Here is a 21,796-nt window from a genome sequence, read left to right as displayed (position 1 = left end):
GAGGATTGCAGTGAAACTCTACACACACATTCCTCTCATGGTCATCTTGAAAACTCATGTTACTGCTACTACTCCTGAATTGGATGTCATATTGTCATGGGGGTTCACTAGAAAACTTCATTCCATGTCTGCTTAATCCTAAATGAAAATGGTGCCAGTCTGATGTCCAAGATTGTCACTACAGTGGCCATGACAAAAATGTTGTTGTTACTCCTAAACTGAATGCCCTATTGATATAGGGTTTTCACTATAAAGATTCCTTTGATGTCTATGTGGTCCTAAATGGAAATTGTACCAATATAGTCAACACAGTGGTCATCTTGGAAAGTGTGCCAGTATCATCACCACAGTGGTCATCTTGAAAGTTGTGCCAATATGGTCACCACAGTGGTCATCTTGAAAATTGTACCAATATGGTCACCACAGTGGTCATCTTAAAAATTGTACCAATATGGTCACCACAGTGGTCATCTTGAAAATTGTACCAATATGGTCACCAAAGTGGTAATCTTGAAAAATTGTACCAATATGGTCAACACAGTGTTCATCTTGAAAGTTGTACAAATATGTTCACCACAGTGGTCATCTGGAAAAATCTTGTTATTGCTGCTCCTTCTGATTGGAAAGAGGGATTGACTTATTGACTTGGGTTGGGGGGGGGGGTCACCTGAAGACTGCCTTCAGTGTCTACTTGGAACTGAATGAAAATGGTACTGATTTGAAGCCACAGTAGAGGCCATCTTCAAAATCTCATTTTTGCTACTACTTCTGAATAATGGGGTTAGAGCTTCTACCTCAGATGCTGCAGAGGTCACAGGTTCAGACACTGGCCAAGTTATACAAAAGATTTATAAAATTCTTACTAGTAGCTGACTTGCTTGGTGCTCAGCACCAAGAGTTTAGTGTTAGGACTGGTCAGCCTGGTGTCAGAATAATGTGACTGGGTGGAACCCGTCTGGCATGATGCCCCAGGACTTAGAATCACTAAAAACTACCACACTGCAGATGTTTACAATATTGTTATTGCTAATCCTCCTGATTGAAAAGTAGTATTTCCATGGGGTTGTCATAAGAAGACTTCGTATAATGTCCTGTTGGTGCAGAATGAAAATGGTGTCTATCTAGCTGATGTTCATTGTGACCACAATAGTAACAATAGTGACCATCTTGAAAATATTATCACTGTTCTAGAATCAATGGTCATATCAGCATGGGTTGCTTAAAAAAAATAATAAACAACAACTTGTGATATCTTAGTCCAAATGGTGCCATCCAGACACTGCATATAATTGTACAGTGGCCATCTTGGAAGTCTTGTAAGTATTTTTCCTGAATGAATGGTCATAGCACTGGGGTTTCACTGAAATGGTGCTGGTCCAGCTAGTATGATGGCCACATTGGTTATCTTTAAAATCTTATCACTACTTTTTCGGTATGGCTTTTCATATTGACTCTGCTGTCACCAAAAGACTTGTTGTGATGCCTAGTTGATACTTAACTCATTCAGACCCAGTCCTGCCAGTAGGCGCGATGAGGCTGTACCCTGCTTACGAGCTCTGTGGCGTCAAGGTCATTTAAGATACACCAAAGTGGATTTTATTTTAGATAAAGCAGATAGATGTAGCTCTACAATGATACCAGATAATCTGGACTTTCTACTCGCATTACAAAATGCAGATGTAAAAACATTTTTTTAGACCCAATTTATTTTACACCTAAAATTTGCTGGAATAGGATTTTGTGTCTGGATTTTAGACTTTTGGCCTGTGATCAAAGGCAGGCCAGTCTGAACTGCACAGAGTCAGGTTAACCTTTGCAAAATAATGGATAAGTTGTTGGATTAGGAGCAAGAAGTGGCCAGGAGACGAAAATGATCGATCCAGTAAGCAAAAAAGAAAACAGAACTCCAAACTTTCATCCTACTGCACATGCACAAGCCAGATAGCCAATGAAAAACCATGTTTCTTGCAAAACTAGGCATCAATCTGAGTGAAAAACTCTTGGAAGTAGATGTATTTGAATGTATTCAGAATTAACCCCCAAAATAATGCATTTCTTACCCCCCCTTTTCAGGCAAAAATGACAAAAATCTACGGGCCGAATGAGTTAATAGAAATGGTCCCAATCTGATTCTGAATATGGCCTTGGTGGCATCCATAATTCAAATCCTTTTTGCATTCTTTCTTCAAAATGTCAAGTCCTGTCAGCTTGTGAATTCCACCAGAAAACTTCTAATGAAGCTTTGTTGGTCCTAGATGAAAATGGTGTCAAGTTGACATCCATAACAGCAATCTTGATATCCCCAAAGAATACCAAAGATGGTTTCAGCTCTCCATTGTTAAAAGGAAGAAATAGTCATATTTTGAATTCTGAAAATTCTTTTCAGCCAGAAAAGCCTCAGTCCCTTCAAGGAACTCATATATCTTATATATCTATCTTTACATAAATATCAAAGAAAATAATAATATTATTTCATTGTTTGTTTCTTTTATATCTTGTCACAGTAGGTAGATAGGATGGCTCAGATATGAAGATAAAAAATTGCAAAATAAAATCTTTACTTTTAAAAAGGGCCAAGATCACTTTACTTTGTCTTTTGCATAATAATGATTTCAATGGTTGCCATTGACAAGACTGTCTAGGGGTAAGCTACATAATTGTTAACACATTACCCATGGAGGTTTTTGTCTGTAATACCACCCACTTTAGTGTATCATACATGACTTTGACGCTACAGAGCTCAGCAGTAGGCTGTTAACTCCTGCCACATAAACTCATCACCAGAGGTAAGCTACACAATGTGTTAATTAATATTCAGAGTTGCTTTCAGTGACTTGATATAGTAGGTAACTGGTCACTACTCTCGTATACGGCATTGTCAAGTGCTATAGGTCCTCTATATGGATGTGCAGTATGACATTACGATATCATAGAACTTTTTACAGCATGACATTCACTTCTGCCAATATATTTAAACGAAATTGAGGCAATAATATTTATATCATAATATAATCATAATATATATTTTTCATTGTTATTGAAATTACTATAATTAGACTAGTGTAAAAAAAATGAATAACTGATGCTAATTAGAAATTAGTACATATATATATATATATATATATATATATATATATATATATATATATATATATATATATATATTATTTTATGTGTAACATCTGAGATCAAATGGACTCGCTTTTGTAGCATACATGTCTGGCAATCTCATCAGCCACTGCCAAGACAACTTGGCCACCTGTGGTATCAGTTAATACATATACAATAACCTCTAAGTACCTTGCCACAGATGTCATTATAATGCCTATATTACAATGACATTTCTGTAGTGTGTTATAATAATAATACACATTTATGTAGTCCCCACTGAGGCCGTTTGATTATCTTATTGTAGCTGTATCAGAAAGTTCTGTTGCAGAAATAAAATGTTTCACAGTAATAAGTAATGTTGAAATTGGGTTTCCTTGTTTATATTGTCACCCCCAGGCCCCCCTTGAAAAAGAAAAACTTTTACTGACTTAAGCGTGGTAAAAAATAATAGATGATGATGCGGTTCAGACATGTTTTTCTTTAAAACATTCAACAGACTGCCTCTGTAACGTGCAGTAAATGAGTTCCATATCGTGGAATATTTCAGACTACACCTAAACTGTTCATTTTTGGCTTTAGGATGTTTGAAGCAAGGAGAGAGTACAAGATTTTGGTAAGAATGCTATTTCTTGCATTGCTTATTTAAAATTATTTCAGTCATTGGATTTTAAATTCTCATATTAAAAGTAATCAACGACTGCAGGAAGTAGGCACTATAGTGAATTATTCTGGTTCTTTTGTATAGGTATTTCCTAATTTTACCTGTTATTTTACTTGTAATTTACAATGTCCTTGTGTTACACCAGGATACAGTATTTGTAGATGTGTTGGAATAAAAGTGTTCTCTCTGGCAGGTGCTATGGGTCAGCCAAATTGGAATGCCTTTACCAGCACGAGCAACAGCATGAGTGGCAACCAGCAAGTAACTATGGGGATGTCCATGACATCACAAACCTTGCCGTTACAAGCCCTGCAGAGCCTTAACAGTGGTCCAGCACTAAGTAACATGGTGGACACTCGTGGAACTCAGGTTAAGGGTGATAAAAAGAATGCACGGACTGGAAAATTGTGCCAATTATTGACTTGTAATTCCAGTTCAGAAGGAATGGAAGGCAAGGGAAAGGATTTCAAATCCTCATCCAATAAATCGGGGATGGAAAAGTCCCCAGCAGATAGTATGTTACAATCGCCCCAGCCAGGCCCTGGGCAGAGTCCACAAGAGAAGCCCCAAAGTACCTCAAATGATGACCTTCCTGTGCAAAATGAGGTTAAAGAGAAAAATGTGATTCTTAAATCATTGTTGAGTATAGATGAAGACGAGGAAGATGCAGTAAACAATAGTAAAGGGCACAAAGCAGACACTTCAGATTCCAAAAGCTTTTTAGTGGAGATGGAAAAGAATGAGGCCGAGCCCAAAAAGCCAAACAATCTACTGTTAAAAGTAAGTGTGAATAAGGTGTACTCTTATCTTCTGATCAGATTACTTGATTGAAAATAATTGATAATAATTGAATGGAATAAAAATCCATTGATTTGTATGTTCGTTTCTTATGGAAGTTAGTAAATTTTATATTTCTTCACAGTAAAGTGAGGAAAATGAACTAATAAGAAGAGTCCATTTAGAATATCAACAGGTATGTTGTTTAGATTTGAAATCTCTTTCGAAAAGGTAAATGAAGCTCATGATTTGTGTACGTACCTAAACAACTATGTTAACATCATCTGTTGATTGTTGTATTCAGTGTTCAGAATCTAAGATTATCCTCCTATAACTGTAGTTGAGTTTATTACTGTCTTCAGTCTGAAGATTGAAGTTATTCAAAATGTTGTAAATTTATAGAAAGGAATTTAATGATTGTTTGTCTTGTGACAAAGTCGTTGAGTTTTTATGGTTTGTGTGTGTGTGATAATCCAGTTAGTGCTGATTCATTCTGGCACCAGGTGTGTATAAGGTGTGTAATATATGCATGCAGTATCCTGGACTCTCAGTGCCAAGCGAAAGATAGTTTGAAACAAAATGGTAAGTCAGACAATATTCCCAGATTCCCAGAAAGACATCCCTCCAACCACAAGAAATGTCCACCTTGAACTAAAATATAAACATAAAGATGTTACAAATACTTTAAAAAAGGTATACAAGTTGAAATAAAAGCTAAAGAGCATAAAATTCTTAAAATATGAACATTTTATGCTACAAAGTGCAACAGTTTAAAAAGTTTGAGATCTTAGTTGTCACACCATCACAAGATGTATCCCACAGCAGGCATTTCACCCCCATCAGTTTAGTCAGATGACACACAGGAGAGGCAACAGACCTATTTTATATCCTTGAATATATTGGCATTACCTTGAGAGAATCTTTTTGAGCTTACTGTGTGTGTTATTTGGTACTACATTTTATAACAGGATAGCCAAAAATGGATTTCTGAACAATACAATCACTAAACAGTACACCACTCCCTCGAAAACTCGCACCCTGATAACTTGCAAACCCACTTATAATTCGGGGTCAAGTAGGATCCCATTTTAAAATCAGAAAATACCTCAGAACTGGTCCCTATTTGTTGAGATCACGATCAAAATTGGTAATGGAAACTTTGAAATATTGCCCGTTTTATCGTCAAAAATGGTAGATAGGACCTGGAAATTTTAATCAACATTATGAAACATCAACCTTAAAAAGAAGTCATAAAATATTTTACATTTTCTTTCCAAACGACATTCTTAGTACACTGTAGTTAACGATATTCAAGGAAGTTCAGATCAATGAAAATGTCACGCCTAGTGGATGCAGTACTTTAATAAATAGTTAAATATTTTTTTTATTAACTGAAATTTGTGTTTTAGTTTCTTTTAAGTGTAATCATCATTTGTGCAATATGTCCTCTTGTAATTAAACATAAAACGTGTCAGTCTACTGTAACAGCTGTCTGCAAGCATTTATCTGAGAACTGAATTAAGTGCCAACTGTGTTTTAACCCTTTACCTCATAGAGCATAGTGATAAAGTGCAGCGTGCTATAAATAGAACACATGTTACCTAGCCGACCGCATATGCATAGGCCTACCTGTGAACTTTTAAGCAATGTAGTGTATGTTACGTTTAACAGTAATTTTAACCATTTTACATTTTTGGTACACATTTAGTATATGTGGAAAAATTTAAGAGTAAAGTCCGATTGTTAAAGCTGTGTAACTATTTTTCACAGAAGAATTTTTTATGTGCTTTAAAATCTTGCGAGAACTTGTTTACCATCATGTCAGTGAGGCTGCATGACCAACAGTTGCTGCAATTTCCCATACTCAAAATTTACATGTCTTTAGTCTGCGTCTACGTCACTAAGTCATCAGAATTTGATAATTTATAAAAACTAATTGCTGCCTACATCAGTATCAGAGCCTTTACCTAAGTTACTGAATCTTTTTAGTTGTGATTCTAATCGTGAAAATTTTGTAAGTACTGAATGAAATCCACGACCGCCATTGTGGAGAGTGGAGGTTACGACCCAGTTACTTTAAATAGCAGATATCGACCAGTGTATAAACAGTGACCATGTGATCTGACGTAATTGTCATTCGCAAAAATGAATGTAGTATCTAATAGGGGGGTTTTCCCCGAAGGTGGCGCTATGAAAACCAGCTCAAAATGGCTGATGTTTACAGCAGGCATCAAAAGGTGCTTCCATGCATATGGAGTAGAGGCGTCCAAAGATGCTTGCATGAGGTAAAGGGTTAATATCAGACTAGCAGAAGCATTTGTTGTATTGTTGTACTAAATAAAAAGTGGGCATCTTTTATTATGACATTAATTACCTCATTTGAATCAAAGGAGGTGGAATTTATAAAAAAGATAAAAGGCATACAAATCTTACATGCTTAAGAACCAGCGGCCCCGGTTGTATGTCGGGTAACTCATTTCAGTTGATCAATCGAACACAGTTATAAATTTTATTGTGTATGTAATCTAATTAAACTACCTTAAATTAACCTACTCAATCATAACTGATTAAAGAGAGCAAGGCAACCAAGTGAAATGAGTACTTTGTAAAATAAAGAGCTTTGTTTCACAGATACAGACAATTGTGGGGAAAATGAGTTTCAGAGAATTCCTGAATTTGCACCTAGAGATATCCTCAAGCATGATAAGAAATTTCACTGTTACTTGCAGTGAAATCACAGCATCGATATCTTACTAACTGAACAATTAAAAAATTGAGTTTCAACGTAGACAATAGTCTCCCAAAAGGTTGCATTTTTTTGATAAAAAGGAATCTTGTTTGGTAGTGCATCAACAGTTAATCTGGTTTCTTGCTTGGAAGATCCTTTTCTCAGAAAATATTTTCCATAACACTCTTGGAACCAGACTGATCAACAAAACAAAAGTCACGACATAATACATGAATGTTTTTGCGCACCATGTTGGTTGTTGAAACCAGTTGGAATCATGTTGATAATCTTTCAGATGTTGGACATTTTAAAAATAAATGTAATTTATAAAGAATAACGAACAACTTCATTAGAAAAAATGCATTATTGACATTTATTTTCGACGCGATTGTAAAATGAGAAATCAGTCATTAAACAGCCCAATCCCCCCCACACACACCTCAAACCATGCAGTTCTGTGGATGTCTAGCCAATATTTTGGAGGTCGCTCGGTAACTTGCACCCTTGCTTATAGTGCAGTCTTTGTATTTGGACCCCGATATGCATGAGTTATTGATGGAGAGGTGTACTCAGTGCAGCTATTTTCCTTGTTAAATTAATTTGTTTAAATCTGATGATAAGTTTTTCAGATAATATGTACAGTCCAAGTTCCCAAGTTTTGATTTTTTTGGATGATTTCAATGAAAAAAACACTTAGATATTAAAAATGTAGAATTCAGATTGCAAATTTTTAATCGCTTTTGTGGCCTAGTGGTTAGAGCGTCTGCCTCGGATGTGCGAGGACGTAGGCTTGAACCCCATACCAAAGACATAAAAATGGTACTAACAGCTGCCTCACTAGGTGCTCATCATTAAGAGGTTAGTGTTAGGACTGGTTGGCCTGGTGTCAGGATAAAGTGACTGGGTGGGACATCATGCTACATGTCTGCAGCATGATGTCCCAGTGCTAAACATCACTATAAACTGCCACACTGCAGACAACATAGCGATATGACTGAAATATTGTTAAAACTATGTTAAAAGTCCAAATCTCACACACAATATTTTTAGAGGAATGTTGCTGTTTGCATATTGTCAGAAATGGAAAATATTATCAGTCTCGTACACTTTATGTTCGTTTTTTGATCCTGTTTGATGCCTTGTGTTTCCCTAAATTACAATCCATTATGATATTGATCGCTTTTGTAGATACTTTAAATTGTGAATTTAAAAACTCGACACAAAATAAGTCCACAGTAAAGATAATAGGTTCCTTCTTTCCTGATTTCCAACATTCAACATTCCATACACTTTACAAAACCAGGATTTCAACCAGTAGTTTTGCAAATTTTGGTCAGTAAAACTTTACTTTCTGTAAGGGGATTAAAAGCAAAATAAATGCCTTGTTTGCCGTATGTATTCTCTTCATAGTATAATAAAAAGCAGAAGTTATTGCAACATGAATCTGATTCAGATTCTGATGGCTGTATTAAATAATTAGGTAATACAAGGTAATACAAATCATTAAAATAATTATTAAAATAATTAGGTCATACAAAGCAGGATGATGAGATAGACAGTTAATGGAAAAGGAAGAGTTGTTTATCTTGTAATACACTGCATAGATTTTATTAATAATATCCAGTAGTATTTTTAGTTTCACAAGATCACTGTCTGATGACCATTGTGATTAAGCTTCACACTTAACTGTGTCTCCTTAGCTGTGTTTTCTGGTCCATATTTTCCCTTGTTGTTGTTGTTGTAGGGTTTAACGCCATTTTTTAGCATACGATAGGCTATACATGGCTTCCAGTATTAATGGTGGAGGAAGAACCTGGGAAAAACCCTGGACAAGCTTTCTCACATACCCACATTAGCTGAACCTGAGACTCGAACCCATGCAGACAGAGGTGAGATGGCAGTGATCTGTAACGGAAAGCGCTTTAGACCACTTCGCCACTTGGAGCCCCTTATTTTCCCTTGAATAACTTCATATTTTGCTAAGAATGGAGAATGTCCTTTCTATATTAGCATTAGAATATTGTAATGATGGGACAGCTATGCTTATCATTCAGAGACGTTCTAGCTTCAGTTCTCCTGCTGCTCTGTTTGTAAGGTTGCTGGCTGCTCACCAATAGTCCAGCAAGTTATGTAGATCCCACGGAGGAAGTTCCTGATGTGGACTTGAGATGTATCCAGGATTCTCATCCTCAAGGGCTTCTTTGACATATGGTTCAGATCCAAAAATTTCTTGGCAACAGTAAAGTTTTAAACTTTAAATAAGAAAGTTAATGAACATTTTATCCCAACTTTAAAATGAATTATCTTTTAATATATTGCTAACTGATATATTTTATAAAGATATTGAACTTAATTCATGCACATGAAAATTTTAAATAGATTATGAAATACAAAAGATGCTCACCTTTGAAACACACAATGTGACCTCGGGACATTTGCTACTCACCAGCACATGCCTTAATTCTGATATATAAGCGTTGTTGAACTTGTAATATTTCAGTGCCATTGGCTTCTGAACACTCAGGCCATGAATTGAACAAAATATGTAAGACTTCTCCTTAAATATTACACCCCCCCCCAAAAAAAAAACTTGAATAACACAGTAACAATTAAACATGACAAAAGATAATGATTTTTTGCCTGTCAAAATTATATGGTCAGTCTCCATCTTGTGTCCTTTCCCTCAAAGGTCAACCAATTTTCATCAGAGGCTCAGATGACATCATTACCACCTTTTATTCTTGTATTATAACATGTATGAAAATAAAATATCCTGCATTTTGCCCTAAACTTAACATCTTGTGTACATACATTGGCTGTTCTTCAGCAATTCTGGATTGTTTTTCTGATGTATTGATAGAACACATAAAAATAGCGTGTGGTTATTTTTTTCATAATCAATTACAACAGTAATTTTGACTTACCTGGCCAGAAGGTCTGCGCCGGTTCGAGGCTCGGATTCAGCCAATGTGGGTATGTGAGAGAGCTTGCCAGTAGCTTCTCGTGGGTCTGTGGTTCTTTCCGGGGTTTACCCAGGTTATTCCTCCACCGTTAATACTGGCCGCCATGTATAGCCTATCATGTGCTGAAAAATGGTGTTAAACCACACAACCACAACAACAACCAGGCCAGTAGAGTTGCATGCATGTAAAGGGACACAACTCAGACAGTTCTTACAGATTGGTTAGCCTCCTTTCATATTGCCAGTATCTTACAAGTTGTGTTCATCCACTGAGCCTGTTCAGTATATTAGTAATACTTGAACCCTCCAAGACCAGTGTTCTCAATACATTGACTTTGCAGAACTACAGAATTTCATTCTGTGGAAAGAATGTATAGCATTACATATTGTATCGCCTATCAAATGTGTCGTTAGACACTAACTTTATTGTAGGCCGAGCTTTAGTCTAAATTTGTCTAGCCTACTGAAAGTGTCTATCTGACCCACTAACCTATTGTAACTTTTGTCAGCTGGTAGTGAACAATGTAGTCCATCTTTCTAAAGGGCTGCGCGAGTGAGAAAAAAGTAGTGTGGCCTCTCATGGAAAAAGGTTGGCTGCCCACATTTCAGTCCAGACTTAAGAATATTATTGGAAATATTGTAGACTCGGATAAAATAAAAGTATTCAGGCCCTGTTTGTATCTACTTGCCAAAGAAATCCGTCTTCTATCATCGTGTGTGTTCTTTGTTGTGCAACAGCAACTCCTGGGTCAAGAGGACAGTGATGGCAGAGAGAAATCGAAATCCTCCGTGGGAACTTCGAGTAAAGCGTCACAGGACAAAGTTCTTCAGAAACTACTAGACGAGGAAACAGTTGTCAGATGTAAACAGGAACGTAGGGAAAGCTGTACCTCTGCACCAGCAGTAAGTGTCGGCTTTTATGCCCCATATTCTTCCTGTTTTTTTTATATTACCAACTTTGGATTCAAGTTCAAAGCCCAAACTTTGTATATTTTCTAAGTTAAATTATTTTTATACATGCAGTTGTAGAACTCTGAGAATCTCCTTAACTTTTTGTCTTCAAGTAACATACCAACATTTCTTTGGCATAAATGTGTTGTTATAACGAAATTATCAATGAGAGCACATATCGAATAATGAAAATTTAAGGGAAAAATCACTCGCTTCCTTTGAGCAAAAGAATGGATTGATTGAAGAAATGAATGTCGGTCTTATAGATGTGATGAGTGATTTTCATGTGAATGATGTATGTGACATTTTAATAATTGTTCTGACTATGATAGAGGACCATCATTTCAAACACGGAACATTTACCATCTTCACGTGGCTTATATTGATGGTATTTATTAAAGAAAATAAGGGATGGTACTGCTGAGATGCTTACCTATACCTTTAGCTTCAATGTAATACTATTTATATTGGTAAATAAATGTGCAAATCTTGGTCGATGTCTCCATTTCAAGTAACTCTCTGTGGATGTCTTTGTTTGCCAACTAAAAGGACCTCTCAAATAAATTCAGTTCTTTTAGTAGATCCACAGTGTCCCAAAATAGGCACCAGGCAGTAAAATATTATAACTGATAATAGTAATAATTCAGTTAATCTATTGCAGAATAGGCAACTTGGTAACAGTGATTATAAAATAATAAAAATTTTCGTGTAGAAAATAAATTTTTGTATCATCAGAATTTTGAGGCATGGGGGATTTTTACTCCAATGTCTTTGTTGTGGCAGATACTAGTTACTTAGAATAGTTTGCAGTTCTAATATTGGATGCATTTTGTATTTAGTAAAGCCAGATATGCGATGAGAAGGGACATAAGTTCTGATTATCATTGTATGAGGAATGATTATTACCATAGTGGTTATCTCCCTTGACACAGTTTTTATGCTGAAACTTGACCAATACTGAATTGTTCAGTGGAAACTGCTCCCAAAACAATTTCTTTTAATATTTTTCAATATATTTTGTGAATTTTGCAACCAATTTGCTGTTAAAAATAAAGTGAAGAAAAGACTTGAAGATTTATGATTCAGATTAGATATAATAAGTTCAGTTGTATTTGCATATTATCATAAAATGGAACACGAATATTAATGTCTGACAGTTTATGTTTATCCCATTGATCTTGTGTAATGTACCATTTTACCGTAACCCTCCAAACTAATAGCATTGATTCCTATTAATAATGGACCCAAACTCCACTGCATTTGCATGGGAAAAATACTGCATTTTTCAGTTTCATTTAATACATCTTTACTTGAATTTGTGGTACTATCGCACATTGTTCATGTTATTTTAGCCATTGTTCATCAAAGTGATACCAAAGATTTATTAAAATGGTACTAACTGCTGTCTTGCTTGGCGTTCAGCATTAAGAGGTTAGTGTATGGACTGGTCAGTCTGGTGATAGGATAGTGTGTCGGGTGGGACATATGCTACATGTATGTAGCATGATGCCTCAGTATGCATTCTCAGTGATGACAAGAATATCTAATAGAACTGTATATTGAAATCTCTTTGGAACTATGACATTCATTTAAATTCTCATATTATTAGTAGATGGAACAAAATACGTTATTCTTTAAATGTGCCATTTAATTTCATTCTTAACAATGCATGGCACAATTAATTGTGTAGATGTATCTGTATACTTGTACCTATGATATACATGTTCTTTTCTGTTTACAGTGTTTTTACGTTATATCAATATTTTAATTTACATGTAGGGACTATGTAGTCTAAAATAAAGAATTCTTATTTTATCTTATTACTAGAACTACCACACTGCAGATGTCATAGCAATATGACTGAATTTTTTTTAAAGCTAAATTATAAATACAAATCATACAATACATACACATTGTTCATTTCTTGATGGTAGGGGCACATTATTGTTTTGTTCATTTCTAGATGGTTGTAACACTTTATTTAAAGGTATATTATTCAACATGAATTTATCATTGTACGAAAGAAGCAAGGTACTCAATCTTCTTCAGCCACATAATTGGCTCTTATTAAAAGCTAACATCAAGTGAAATCAATTTATTAGCATATCATAATAAAACATTAAAAGATTCATGGCTATATTCCTATATCGAGGGGATTTTTAATAAAGGGTAACTGTATTTGCTTGCTCTGTTTCTCAGGAGAGTACAAGTCAGGAGTCAGAGTTTTCACGGCAGAGGCACCAGTCTGGACCTCAAGAACCACAGTCAACAACACCACATGTACCCCCACATTCTCAGCAGTTGACTTCGCCACGGTCCCGTCATCATTCCTCTAACGAGGCATTGTCAATCAAAGAGAGTATTCAAGGATCTTTGAGCAGTTTGAGTAGTGTAAAAATGGAAGGTGTGTCGGAGAGCTCAAATCTTATACAAGACAAAAAGCTCGACAATTTCTTGCAATTTTTGTGGGAAAAAGATGATGATAAGAAAGACCCAAGGGAGGACATGATTAGAATACAACGGCATAATAAACGAAAAGCTTCCTTTTCAGATTTGGATATGCAGGAAGCAGCAAGTAGCATGTCAGATGCATCTACCTCACAAGGATCTACAAGTAAACTTAGTCAAGAAAATGCATTGCTCACACAGCTTTTGTCCAAAAAAGCCACAAAAGAAAATATTGTCAACACTAAAGTGTCAAATCAAAGATCCAATCCAACTGAAGTACCTCAGACACGAAATCCAAAAAATATAGAGGAAAAGATTTTGAAAGTTCGGCCTGCAGTGAATGCCACACGAAGCAATTTCACCAAGGAGCCACAGAAAGGTCAAGTAACTAGTCAGTCCAATAACGTTTGCTCAAACCCCACCATTACTGCAGTAAGCAGAAACCTTTTAGATAGTTTAACCAGTACATCAGACAATTTCAGTCAAAATACAAGTGCCTTGAGTTTAGGCCAAAGTTTGGGAATGGGCTCAGGGATGAATACTCCACAATTCAAGGAACAATATGAAGAACTTCAGCAACTTCTTGCTCAGACAGTAGGGGATGGTTCATCTGCACTCAAAGAAATTGATTTCAATTCTGAGTTGTCAGACCCATTACTGAGTCAAATTCTTCAACAGGCTCAGGACTTGCAGCAAGACTTGAACTCTGGGAATGTTCCTAGTATGCTTAGTCAATCCTCCTCAACACAGGTCGCTCCAGGAGTTGACTCGGTGTCACAGATGGATGATACTTCATTTTTGTCACAGTTGGAGCAGGTGCTCGAGGAAAATAGTTTCCCCATGACAGACATTGATGCATTTTTGGGCATAAACACCCAGTCAGGTCCTTCTGACATGAATGAACAGCTGGCAATTGATGCCATTCGGAAGCAATTAATGAGCGAAGATCCTGTGCAGGTAATGTCGCCATCAGGCAATCTTGCATCACCAGGTGCACTTAATCAAAGCCCTCAAGTGAGTTTGAATCATGTAGGTTATAATTCTGTGATGGGACAATCACAGCCACAGGCACAACAACTACACCCACAGCAGAATGATATGTCTGTGAGTAATTCCACTACTATGATGGATACAGGAACGTTCCAGCGATTGCTGCAGCAGCAGCAGCAACAGCAGACTCAAGGCACAGGATATGGTGCGAATCCAGCCACCAGCTATAGTTCACAAGGGCAACGAATGCCTCAGCCCAATGGTAGGTTTTTTTCTTGTTTGCCTGCATTTAGTACTTTTTTAAAGTGATGTTGTTATCTCTAACTAGTACAGTTGATTTTAGGTTCATGACTACTTTTGTACAGGACTTACTACATTAGTAGCTGAAGGTCATGTGATCTAATTTGGTTTTGCATCTGTTGCTAGTCATGTTTAGCATTTACCTCATTTCTTATATCTTAATAAACTGCCAAGCCAATTTCAAAACTTTTTGAAAGTATCTTTTATAACAATGTCTACCAAAGATGTGTTTTTGGTGAAAAATGTTTTTTAGCTGTACTGGTCAGAGACCTGAAGAGTTTATATGATGGTTTGTTGTCCGTTGTCCTAAATCTCTTCATTAGCACAAGTTTGTTATTGCTGCTTATCGTAAACTATTTGAGGATAGTCATGAAACTTTACACATACATTCATACCACGGTCTAGTTGTTTCAAAATGAAAATGTTGTTGCTCAAACATCCAGTGTGGCCACCAATGCAGTCATCTTGAAAATCTTGTGATTGCTGCTATCTCTTAAAAGAATAGTCATATCAACATCAGATTTACTCTTAAAGACTTGCGATGTCTGCTTCATCCTAATGAAAAATTGTGCTTATCTGACATCCAATACCACAGCTGCATCAGCCATCTTGAATGTTTTATTATTGCCCATACAAAATGGAAGGTTAATACTAAATGGAGTTTTCGTCAGAAGATTTGTACTGTGATGTTGATCCTAAGTGAAAATGGTACTGATATGACATCCTTTAAGGCTGTCATGGTAGCAATCTTGAAAATCTTTTGGTTAGTCCTCCCAATCTATGGTCCTTTGAATGTGGGGTTTTCACTGAAAGACTTCTTATTATGCCTAGTTGCTCCAAAATGAAAATTCTGCTGATGACTTTTAACATGGCCACCAGGCAGCCATCTTGAAAATCTTGTTATTGCTATGCTACATTGAACAGCATGGCATATGGACATGGGGTCTTCATTGGAATACTAATTATGATATGTAGTTGGCTCCAAGTGAAAACAGTACTGATCTGGCTGACAGTATGGCCACCATGGTAGCCATCTTGAAAATAGTATTATTGCTGTTACTAGATGGGGTTTTCACCAAAAGTCTTGTGATAACCGTTTGGATTTTTATGAAAATGGTACTGATCTGGCATCCAATATTGGCACCATGGCTGCCATTGAGAAAATCCTACCACTACTCTAGTGTGGACAGTCATAGAAGACTTCATATAATATCTACTTGGTTTCAAATTAAAACGGTACTGATCTGACCACCAGTACGACCATCATTTTCGAAGTTGTTTTGACTACTCAGAGATTAATTGTCATACAATCTTGAGGTTTTTGCCTAAAAGACTTGCGATGTTTAGTAGGTCCTAAATGAAAATGGGGCCGATCTGACACCCATTAAGGCCACCACTACAGTTATCTTGAAAATCTTATTATCCCAACTCCTCCTGAAGGTGTGTACATATTCACATTATATTTTCACCAGAAGGCTTTATACTTTTCTTACATATCTTGCATGAGAGATCTTGGAAATTCCCAACAGAATTGTTCATCATGGCAGATATTTCTCATATTGTTTCTCTGCTAAAAATTGCAGAGTTGATCATTCTGCAGATAATTCTACGATATTTTTGCTGGGAAATGTGGAAAATGTAAGAAACAAAAAGAATTACGACAAATGATTTTACTGTTCTGAAATAGTATTTGTCCAGATTTTTGAGAATGATAGATTTTCTTGCTTTGAGTGGGTTGGAGTAGACCAAGCAGAAAACTGCAGGTCATTAATTATGTGTTTTGATAGGTTGGACCTACTTTAAAATGGCTTTTGATAAGTCTTTATATGGTGTTTATTTAGGGCATACATTTGCAAGATTCACATTCTTTTTTATATTGAAAAAAATATTGTGACAAAACGTTAGTGAATGAGAAAAAAATCATGTGATACTTGTAAGCCCTTTCTTTTTCTTAATTAAATCTGCCCAATATTTATACAATTCCTCACTCAACTTTTTTATTTTTTTTATTTAATGGAGATGGAATTTTTACACCCTCCCAACCCCGTATTTTTCGGTTTTGAAATAGACCTTGCTGTCACCTCAAAACCATGGCCATATATGTGTATGAAAGCTGCATTTATTTTCACATTGAAATGGTAATAAGATTTCAGGCTGCTCATTCAGGCATTTCTTTGCCAGTTCTTGTTATGTAGGTTTTAAAGGCACATATTGACACATTAATACCATGATGAGGACATGGACGTTAAGGGCCTTTATAAAGGTCACCAAGGCAGGTGACCTAGGCAACCATGGCTCCCTTGTTTGTATTGTGAATAATAACTGTAATTATAAATCAGATAATAACATCCTTGTTTACTCATCTTCATTGTTAAGCCCCCAGTGGCTGAAGGAATCAAATGCTGAATTCATGGCCAGTTTGTTGCAGGTTGGAATCCTGTGCAGACGAGTCTGGCAAGACACTTTGTGAATGGTCTTTTATGTGCTGATGTACAGTTAAACACCAATCAATCAATTATTCAGTCATTCTTTTCATTCTGTCAGGGATGATGTCTGTAAATCAACAACAAAGGGCCACCATGTTTAGTGGAATGGCACGCAGCACAACAGCAATGCAAGTCAGACAGTCTCTCATCCAGCAGCAAAAGCTAAAGCAGCTAAGGGAGGCAGAGAAAAGACGACAACAACAGCAGCAGCAAGAACGACAACGCCTTTTAATGCAGCAGCAGCAGCAACAAATTAGCTCACAATATCCGCAGCGATTTCCCCCAATGACCATGGAGGCTCAGGCAGGAGGGCCGCCAACGTTTCCAGAAAATCTGGCAGATTTGATGAACAGTGGCAATGTGCCAAATGTAACACTGCAGGTAGGGGAGTAAGTCTTTTGTTCAGCAGCAGAACATCGTCGGTCTTTGTGTATAGTTTTGAATTGAAGAATTGTGTGTATGAAATTAGAGCCAAATGACACAAGCAAAGGCCTCCATTGATTCCTACTTCTTAAGTTGTGTATAATTCCATAGGTTAGTTTGTTTACAAACAAGATTAAATTTCACCAACATTAATCTTAAATTAAGTCTATCCTGAAGACATTTGATTGGTTATTGTTATAACTGGATTCTAGACTTATGTCTAGAGGTAAGTTTTATTGAGAAATTATTTCTCTTTAGACTCTATAGCGGAGTGGGAGTTTGAAGTGCTGCTTGTAAGGCAAAAAGCACAGTAATTCTTAGCCAGCAGAGAGTATGTTTGCATATTTTCTCTTGTCTCTTTCTTACACTTGGTTATTAAAAAATATCCATGACTTCATTTTACAGAGAAACCAGATTCCTGGTCCAATGTCGCCAAGATTTGGGTCTGGAGTGAATCAACAGAATCAACAGGTAATGGGGCCAATGATGCCCCCATCTCCACAAGGAATGGGGCCAATGATGCCCCCATCCCCGCAGCTTTCCCCAAATTTCCAGCAGCAGCAACAACAGCAACAGCAACAGCAGCAGCAGCAGCAGCAGCAAAATGCAGCCAGTCAGTGGAATATGAGACAGCAACAACAGCAGCAGGCCAGTCTGCAGAGCTCAACATCCAGTCTGTCCATGCAGCAAATGGCGGCAAGTTTCTTTCCCATTTTTCCATCTTTTATATGCCTCTTGTGTTCTGCTGCCTACTCATCTGTATGTCTGTTCATTCATTCTTTCCATCACACTTTATTTGTAGACCTTGTCAGTATCATGACAAACTGTTTTCTAATAAAAATAGAACAAAAGCAAGTTCAAATAGGTTCTAGTGGACTGTTGATAGCTTACTAGCCTGAGACTTGACACGTGAGATACAGGGAAGCAGGAATGTTGCTGTTAAGCACTTATATAAGAAGAAAAAAGAAATGATAAACAGAAAATTCAGTTTCTGACAGTTTTAAATATGCTTATGTCATTTCCATGCCAGCATTATTGGCATACTCTCAGCTGGAGATGTGCTGTTCTGTCAATAGAACATTGTACATTGTAGCAAGAATGACGTACACTCAGCTCTGGTTCTGCTAATAGCAAATTGTACAATGTAGCAAGAATGACATACACTCAGCTCTGGTTCTGCTGATAGCAAATTGTACAATGTAGCAAGAATGACATACACTCAGCTCTGGTTCTGTCAATAGAACATTGTACATTGTAGCAAGAATGACATACACTCAGCTCTGGTTCTGTCAGTAGAACATTGTACATTGTAGCAAGAATGACATACACTCAGCTCTGGTTCTGTCAATAGAACATTGTACATTGTAGCAAGAATGACATACACTCAGCTCTGGTTCTGCTGATAGCAAATTGTACAATGTAGCAAGAATGACATACACTCAGCTCTGGTTCTGCTGATAGCAAATTGTACAATGTAGCAAAAGACATATCAGACTGTAGTTCTGTTCATAGCACATTGTTATCTGTGGCAAGAGACTTGCATACTCATCTCTAGTCCTGTTGATAGCACACTGTTATATGTGGCAAGAGACTTGTATAATCTGCTCTAGTCCTGTTGATAGCACACTGTTGTCTGTAGCAAGAGACATGTACACTGGATGTAGTTCAGTTGATAGCACATTGTACACTGTAGCAAGATGCATGTACACTAGACTAGTTCTGTTGATAGCACATTGTACACTGTAGCAAGAGACATGTACACTGGACTAGTTCTGTTAATGGCACATTGTACACTAGCAAAATACATTTATACAGAACTGTAGTTCTGTTGATAGCACATTTTACACTGTAGCAAGAGACATGTACAATGGACTAGTTAATGGTACATTGTACACTGTAGCAAGAAACATTTATACTGAACTATTGTTCTGTTGGTAGCACATTGCACACTAGCAAGAGACATGTACTGGATCTAGTTCTGTTGATAGTACATTGTAAACTGTAGCAAAATATATTTATACACAACTGTAGTTCTGTTGATAGCACATTGTACCCATTAGCAAGAGAGACAGGCAGGCTGGATCTGATCCATAACTTGGTTTTATCTGTTGATTTACATCATAGAGTGTGGTTTTACAAATCACTTGTCTGGTACATACCCTGGTGGAAGTTGCCTATGCCTGGTTCAGATATGTACACCTAATGTTAGTGATCAGATGCCATATATATGTACCTAAAATGTCAATTAGAACTTAGAGGTTATATTTTTACACATGATGTTCATCACAGGTTATGTGTAGTATAAAGTATGTCACACTATATTTAGATTAAAAGGTAGAAATATTCTGTCTGGTTTTAATATTACATGTATCTTGTGTTTGTACTTCAGGGTGGAGGGCAGTATCAAAGAAATCGCTCACTTTCTGGAGGTGCCTTACAAACTGCTCAACAAAGTTTGAATCGTTTCTCCTTCCCTGATAACCAGTTTCCAAATCCCCATGTGAGCTCCCAGATGAACATGTTCAGTCCACAACAGCAGGTTTACCCACAAGGCCGTGGAATGCAGAGACAAATTAGTATGACAGGTAATGTTTTTATTACTGAGGATAATGATTATTATTATTATTATTATTATTATTATTATTATTATTTTTGTTATTATTATGTACTTCAGTGTTTATTTTAATGACCAGAATATTACCTTGAAACTTTATTGTATTCTTTTTCATTGATAATACTTTGTTTTTAACTGCCTTGGCCCAATAAAGGAAAGTAGGGTAAACCATTTTGTCAATAAATGAAAGTAGGTTACAGTATTTGGACAATAAATGGATCACAAGTGAAAGCAGGTTACACCCTTGGGATATAAGTGAAAGCAGGTTACACCATTGGGTCAGTAAAGGAAAGTTGGGTATCATCACTATGCAATATTCATTGAAATTAATCTTTTTTTTTTTCTTCCTTGTCCCAAATGCCATATTTGCTTGTAGAGGATTCTGAAGATTGTATTCTATTTTACTTGTTTTTACCTGGCCATCATAAGGAGATAATTAGATACCAGTCAGGTGTTCCTTATTTACTATTCCTAGCATTTTAACTGACAGGCATTATTAGTGAGATAAACCTATGCTGATACATGTTATAACATGTATGTGCCATAACATTGCATAAAAACATAAAAATAAGATATATAATAATAAGAATTCATTCTTATTAATTACAAATTAAAACTTACCAAATTAAATTAACCTTTATTAAAACAATTAGCTCAAATGATTGCATGATAAGAAGCAGTAGTACACTGAGTGGGTTTATAGTGAGGAAACTGGTGGACGCTGGTGTATAATCAATGTTCAAGTTTTCTGTTGAAGTTTTGGAAATGTTTGGAGGTTCTAATGGCGAAATCTGTCGTATGCTGTATTTACTTGCATATAAAAAAGAGCCAAATGCAAACAGCATCGTCCTAGGTGAGTAGAACAAGTAACACAGTCCCTGACCTGCAAGCACATTAGCTGACAGTATATTGGGATTTATGCTATTTACAGTTGAATATGACTTGCATGCTATTATATTTGGTGTATGAATACTTTAACCCTTTACCTCATAGAGCATAGTGACAAAGTGCAGCACGCTATAAATAGAACACCTGTTACCTAGCAGACCGCATCCGCATAGGCATGCCTGTGAATTGTTAAGCAATGTAGTGGTGTTACGTTTAACAGCAGTTTTAACCATTTTACGTTTTAGGTAGACATCTATTATATATGGAAAAATTGAAGAGTAAAGTCCGATTGTTATAGCTGTGTACTTATTTTTCACGGAAGAATATCCTATGTGCTTCAAAATCTTGAGAGAACTCGTTCACCGTCATGTCCGTGAGGCTGCGTGACCGACCGTAGCTGCCATTTCCCATACTCGAAATTTACATGTTTTTCGTCTGCGTCTACATCACTAAGTCA

The 21,796-nt window shown here is 36.5% G+C and overlaps 1 protein-coding gene across 2 annotated transcripts in view; it reads left to right on the top strand.

The window, feature by feature from the left end:
* The window catches only part of LOC149775022 (uncharacterized), a 325,791-nt gene that overhangs the window by 279,384 nt on the left and 24,611 nt on the right, over positions 1–21,796 (top strand). For both annotated transcript variants that reach the window (XM_089944532.1, XM_089944533.1), the window contains 6 exons: positions 3,966–4,552; positions 10,978–11,142; positions 13,390–14,890; positions 17,473–17,795; positions 18,243–18,533; positions 20,227–20,422. In XM_089944532.1, coding sequence (XP_089800658.1) covers positions 3,966–4,552; positions 10,978–11,142; positions 13,390–14,890; positions 17,473–17,795; positions 18,243–18,533; positions 20,227–20,422 — 3,063 coding nt within the window. The remainder of the gene's footprint in view (positions 1–3,965; positions 4,553–10,977; positions 11,143–13,389; positions 14,891–17,472; positions 17,796–18,242; positions 18,534–20,226; positions 20,423–21,796) is intronic.

The sequence above is a fragment of the Sinohyriopsis cumingii genome, unplaced genomic scaffold, assembly GCF_028554795.1.
Source record: "Sinohyriopsis cumingii isolate HCF-2022 unplaced genomic scaffold, ASM2855479v2 utg000029l, whole genome shotgun sequence".
In the NCBI taxonomy this organism is placed as follows: Eukaryota; Metazoa; Mollusca; class Bivalvia; order Unionida; family Unionidae; genus Sinohyriopsis; species Sinohyriopsis cumingii.
Note: the sequence above shows the minus strand (reverse complement) of the source record. Positions and strands in the feature narration are given on the sequence as shown.